Below are 6,355 nucleotides of genomic sequence, written 5' to 3' on the forward strand. Positions count from 1 at the left end.
ATCATTTGGCTGTCACAGTGAGGCACCTGCAGTCCTATGAAAGAAAATCTGTCAAACCTTGAATTCATAAAACAAATATCACCATAAGTTTTGATTCCATAAAATTAAAACTTTTAAAAATGTATTCACGACTCCAGCGAAACCATAGGGGGCGCGTTGGTCAGGCAAAATGGCAAACGAAAGGAAGTCGTTTTCGTCGTTCAACATGTGAACCACCACTGCAGCGTAAAATGTGTGTTATGAAAGCAAAGCGCTTCTTCGACGGTAAAAACCTTCTAGTCGGTGCGTAGAAATGACACGGCGGAAGCATAAAAATAATTACTGGAAACAATGTTAGTTTCTATGCTGGCTACGAGAACCAAGCAGTGATAGCAGACGACAGAGTCTAAAAGACCTCCTTTCTTGAGCTTCTCAATGTTGCCGCTACGCGGCGTCGATTTCACTGGAATCGCCAATAGTCCATATACTGCCATTAAAAAATGGGGTAAATAAAAAAAAACTGACATATACAAAGGTGGTTACACTACATATTTTGCCGCTTCAGGCTTTTGCGCACGTCTTGTATCTTTCGGGAGAGGATGGTAGAAATGTTATCGATGGCGTCTGCAACTGGGACCCCAGCCCTCGTGCCCCAGTGTGTTACTGTCTCTGTAAAGTAGCAACAAGCAAATTCAGTCGGGCACAAGTAATGCACCCATAAAATAGAACACGACTTTACTTACCAATCACAAGAGCGACTTTCTCAGGGGTCATCTCTTTCCGCAAGATGGCGTCGGGCTTGTGGTAGTCTTTTGGGGCTAATTTGCCCCCATAAGTGCGGTCTGCCAGCCCCTGACGTCCCCAAAGTGCCTGAGCTATGTCCTTAGCCATGAGTGCTGGCTTCCGTTGGCCCAAGGCTTTTTTTGCCTGGTGGGATCCGATAGTGATGCCACTTTTCAGATGGAACTGTGAATAGAAGCAGTATAGACATAAATTAGGGGCAACCTCAGGGAAATGCTATTTATATGCTTACCCTGCCACCGCCTACATCTGTGAAGGGTGCATGGCCTGCAGCTCGTGGGTCAGCCACTGAGGAGACGTGAAGGTTCCATAAGTATGTTTTACCAAAATCTTGTTAACTTCTCCATTAATTTTAGGGGACACTAGTGTCTCACTGATGCAGATATTATACCTATTGCCGGTGGTGAGGCCAGCACTGCACTCCTGGGCTGGTTGGTCAGTGATAGATGACATCTTGGAGGGGTCCTCGGAGGGGTCCTCGGAGGGGTCCTCGAAAGGGTCCTCGGAGGGGTCCTCGGAGGACTTCTTGGGGGCAGAGCCATCTGACTAACGGCAGGGGCCCTTGGGGGGTTGCTAGGAGGCACCGTTCTCCAAGCACTTGGCCCTGCCGTCGGTTCAAGTGATGTGCAAACTGAAACAGATACATACTCCTTCGAGTCCCTGAAGAGAACAGTACAGCACAGATACCAGGTTATAGATACACCACTGAAAAATATTTGTTACATGGTGTACACAAATATTCCTGAAAATTGAACTGTGACTGCCCTGAGCATTAAATTACATGGAGTAACTTTCAGTATAAGGTCGCTATCCCTTACCTTGATGAACTGCCTGTGTTCCTGGCAGCTGAACAGGCCCCCTGGACTCCAGCATCTCCTTAACTAGAACAAATGAAAAACCACCCCTTAGTTTGAACTCCCTGGTAGAAACCTCTATAAGAAATTCAACCCAGAGTTAAAAGTGAAGTTACCAAATTATCAATTCGCCAATGCCTTAAGCAGCAGTATTATGATGCAACTTTCTATTTGACAAAGAAGATGAAAATGTGCACAATCCGTGGTATCAAGAAATGAATTACCTAAAAAAAATTTCTATCCAAGGCACACCAGTCCCCAAGACTATGCTTGTAAGAATCACAGGCACTATTATGAACATCAGATCACCATATTTATACTTACGCGTAGCCAACTGGCCATTTATAGTTCCACTCATGGTTTCGACGATATTAGTGAGCTGCGCCTTCTCTCTGTTAACTTCTTCGTAGCGACGGCGCCAGTACCGTGCCTCTGTTCGTGCGCGCTTTAACTCAGAGGCAGAGACAACGTAATCATCGGTGTTGCTGTCCGATTCTGGGGCAGGACGTGGTCTTTTTCTGGAGACCTGAGCGAGAACATGTTTGGTAGATTGCAGGTAAACAATTGTTGAAAGCATGTATGATATGCATATTGCGGCACACACCTGTACAGCAGAGGCAGCTTCATTTTTCTTCTTGGCATTTTCGAGCTGCTCTTCTAATATCCTCTGGTAAGCAGAACTCTTTGATGCCAACTGGAGAGCCTTCTGTCTTTTTTTGTCATGTGAAGTCTGGTGGGAGTCCTGAAACATGAAGCATAGTAGTTGCTCACAGAAGTATGAGAAGTTGTTTAAATAAAAATTAATATTAAAATACATTCCCCTTTTTGTCATAACCAATTCATATATTGGTCAATGTCGTCCCATATCAACTACGGAAGATTAATCCAACAAGACCAATTTAAACGCAATGTTTTTCATAATTCACTTTTCCCTCGGGCAATTCAAAGATTTACATTCCTTTTTTTTTTCAGGCAATTCAAGACTGAAATTCCCTTCGTAATTAGAGTCATGCTTTGTTCAATGGATAGTCTTATTCATGCATTAACAATACATTTTCTTAAAAACTTCCTTTATAAGTTGTTTATCTATTTTATTTTCTATATTTTAACACAGGTCCATTTCATCTATTTTATTTTCTATATTTTAACACAGGTCAATTCCCATGATGGCTCTCAGGGAAGAGCCACAGAGTTGCTCAAATAAACAAACTAATAAGTGTCATAACTGAGCATTACATACCAGCTTCAACGATTGCTTCTGAGAAGCGGGAGCATCATGCTCGCTTCCCTCCCCCTGTTCCAAATCCGAAGGGTGAATAATAGCCTTGTGCACCCTTTTCAATGCCCTTTTGGCTTCCAGCTCTTCCTTGGAACCTGTAATTTAATAATAATTAGTTCAGCAGTACTGTCACCATTTTTTAGTATAGTACCTAGAAAGTGCAGGCAACAGAGTTTAGTACTTTCTATGCCAAAGCTTTACAATGTATATATTGTAAACGAAAAGTTCCGCCTTCCGCGAGGACCTGATTTTTGCGAATTTCGCAACGTGCATAATACGGAAACATATTTCTCTGTGGTGACAAATACATAGCATACCACCCCGATTCGCCAAATTTCTTGCTCGCCTTGCCAAATTCGCGAAATATTGAGCCCGGGAAAATAAAGTCGGCTGGGGTTGACAATTGAGCTAGTTGGTGATCCATAATAGCAATTTCAAGTAAAAGACGAGGAATGCGCGCCGTGCCCCTTTCTTTTGCACTGAAATAAAAGTAAAATAGATGCCGTAGCCCTGTATGGCCTATGAGACGTGCGAACTGCACGTCTCGTAGCCTGGAGCGCAGGCTAGCTCGCGCTTGTAGCTTTAGCTGCAGGGCAGTATAAACGGAGCGTTGAGGCAGTTGCAATCTTTTTTAAGCATTCAGCGATGCAGACGACGGACGCCCTATGTCAGACATTATTTACAGCTGGGAGAATATCCACTAAGCTCCGCGCAGAAACGTTTCTCCGACGTGACGCACCGCATGCATGTGCTCACCACGCTCTTTATAATACAATGAGTTGTGTGAACGAACATGCAATTACTTACTTGCGAGAAGCAGCATCTGCGAAGAGTAGGATCCTGTATTTTCGGAGTTCTCTAGGTCTTCCCAGTACGTTGTGTAGACACCATTCTTGTCAAAGTCATTTTCATTTAATGGATGGAAGTCCTTAATGCACCGAACGGGCACCACGTACACTTTTCCGTCGAATTCATTAAAAAAACGGACTAGCGCGAACATTTTATGTTAGCTAATGCCCGGGCTTTCGTGGTTCCCGTATTGTTTAACTACGTATTTGCGTTCTCTGCGCGTCGACATAGGAGACTAGGCCAACTAGGCCTAGAACTGCTAGAACCAGAAAGTGGCTGTGGCTACGGATTTCACGGGGTCGTGACGGATTTGACAAGTTTTTAGATTAGATTAGATTAGAACGCGATTTATTAGCCAAAAAATAATCAGGGAGTGGGATTGGGGAGGGCACCGGTGACTGAATTCGAGGTCTGGGTGCTGGCATATTAATAAAAATCAGGTTAGATGAAAGAGTCTACTTTGGCCTCATGGACGAAGTCCTGTAGGCTTCGTAGAATCTTTCGTTGTCGGTCTTCATTTCCAGGAGGGTGAGTACAGCCTTCAAATGAATCAACGTCTTGGGGTCTATATATTGCTCTTGTGTTTTCATATTTGGGACATTCCCAGATCAAGTGTCGGATGTCTGCTTTGACTCGCATGTCGCAGTGGGAGCATAAAGCTGATCTTCTACCCTTGCTCCACAAGGCGAGGCGGGCCGGGGATAGGGTGGCGTCTGTTCTTACTCGTGTGAGCAGCACTTGCCCTCTGCGACCGAACCCCTTAGAAGGGAGTCCGGGAAGATCCGGTTCGGATAGGCGCTCCTCTAATCTCGCTTTGATGTCTTCTTTGATCCTCGCCCTCTCCTCAGCCGGGTCATACTCCTGATTTTCCCAGTCGACGGGTGACAGAGCCCGCTCCTCAGAGCGAGTTGTCCGGTCGTACCGGTGATCGATGCGTGGATGTGGCGGCTCATCGTCTCGTTGCCCCGGAGGAGCTAGAAGAGACGCGCGGGCGAGATGGTGAGCCGTTTCGTTTCCGGGAATTCCAGCATGGCCTGGAACCCATTCAATTCTTGTCGTGACTCCTCTCCGCGAACAAAGTTCCGAGACGAGTTTCTTAATTTTCCGCACCTGGATGCTGGGACTGTTGTGGGTGCGGCACTCCTTGATTGCCTCCTGAGAATCTGTAAATATTCGAAGATTCTCAGGAAGGGGGCCAAAGTGCTCACTGATGATCTCAAGTGCGAGCCGAATGGCTGCTAGCTCCCCGCCCTTGGTTGACACCCCAGGTGGAAGGGCTTCGGCTGCTTCCAACTCCAAGTGAGGGAAAACCACGGCGGCAGATTTTCGGGTGATGGGACCTTCTAGCAAGGCCGTGTCCGTGTATGCGGCTACTGTCGTTCCACAGTATTGCCAGCTCTCCACCATCTTGATGTGCGCTTTTACGCGTCTTTCTTGCTGTTTGCAGTCCTTCTTGCGGAGCTGTGGTTTGCTGCTAGTGATCACCGGGAGGTCCTCCCGGGGTGGAATCGGCCCCGATAGTTCGGGAAGATGTGGACGTGTGATCCCGCGAAGGCTCTGGATGGCCCTGCCTTGCGGAGTTGTCCAGAGACGAGCTTCATGTGCATCCTTCCTAGCACGCACGACGTCTTGAATTTGATTGAGTTGCGCGTACTGCTTCAGCTTCGGGAGAGGGGTGAAGCGGGGCAGGCCCGTAATAACCCTCATTGCCTGGTTGTTCAGGGCTTCAAGCTGTTTCCACTGCCGCGCCGTAATCTTGTAATGAATCGCCCCATAGCACACCCGGGACACTACGAGGGTCTTGACCATTCGCTTTGCGACGGCTTGAGTTGCTCCTCCGCGTGCGCTGCAAATCCTGCGGATCACATTGAGCGCAGATCTGCCTTGCTTGAGTGTGTTGCGCAACCAAATGTCACCCTTGCCGTTCGGCTCGATCGTAATACCGAGGATCTTGACCGACGTCGATGGTTGAATGCGTGTCCCGGAAAGTACGAGGTTCAGTTTTGATGCGTAGTCTTCACCTCGGTTGTATAGGCGAGGCGAGGTGACGACTGTATAGTTTGTCTTTTCTGGTGCAGCCCGCATCCCCACTCGGGCTAAGTGGGCTTCGATTGTGTCGAGTCCAGCTTGTAGTACCATTTGCTGCACCTTTAGATCTTCCATGTAGGTCCAAATGGACACATCGTCTGCGTAGACGGTGAATCCAAGACTCGGGATTTTGCTAAGTTCATGAGGTAGATCTGCCATGGCTAGATTGAACAAGGTTGGTGAAAGTACGGATCCCTGCGGGACCCCCACTCGGTTCGGCTTGGGCTCGCTGTCATGCTGGCCACAGCGGACTGAAAAGGTTCGCCCAGCCAAGAAGTTCTTGATAAAATTGAGAGTCCGTCCCGCAAGGCCTAGCCGATGGGCTTCTCCAATGATTGTGGAGTGGGGCACAGAATCGAACGCCTTTTTCACGTCGATTGCCACGATGGTTCGGAACTTGGATCGGTGCACATTATGGATTACGTCGTCGGAGATGAGTGTCAAGCTCTCTTGAGTGCCAAGGCACGATCGGAACCCTGTTTGCGCCGGGTGGAAGGCTCCTGTC

The 6,355-nt window shown here is 47.5% G+C and overlaps 1 protein-coding gene across 1 annotated transcript; it reads right to left on the minus strand.

The window, feature by feature from the left end:
- Positions 1-523: 523 nt before the first annotated feature.
- LOC121047902 lies at positions 524-1,233 on the minus strand. Its single transcript, XM_040503581.1, has 4 exons — positions 1,155-1,233; positions 1,013-1,110; positions 723-945; positions 524-648 (listed from the first exon to the last, which is right to left on the minus strand). The coding sequence occupies exons 1-4, from the start codon at positions 1,231-1,233 to the stop codon at positions 524-526; spliced, it is 525 nt and encodes a 174-aa protein (XP_040359515.1).
- Between the last annotated feature and the right edge of the window lie 5,122 nt (positions 1,234-6,355).

The sequence above is a fragment of the Ixodes scapularis genome, unplaced genomic scaffold (assembly GCF_016920785.2).
Source record: "Ixodes scapularis isolate PalLabHiFi unplaced genomic scaffold, ASM1692078v2 PGA_scaffold6__148_contigs__length_123643588, whole genome shotgun sequence".
NCBI lineage: Eukaryota > Metazoa > Arthropoda > Arachnida > Ixodida > Ixodidae > Ixodes > Ixodes scapularis.

Coding starts and splice junctions, on each gene's coding strand:
- LOC121047902 (XM_040503581.1), bottom strand. CDS start 1,233: ATGTCATCTATCACTGACCAACCAGCCCAGGAGTGCAGTGCTGGCCTC. Junction 1,111..1,154: donor TAGGTATAATATCTGCATCA/GTGAGACACTAG, acceptor GAAGTTAACAAG/ATTTTGGTAAAACATACTTA. Junction 649..722: donor GAAAGTCGCTCTTGTGATTG/GTAAGTAAAGTC, acceptor GCTACTTTACAG/AGACAGTAACACACTGGGGC.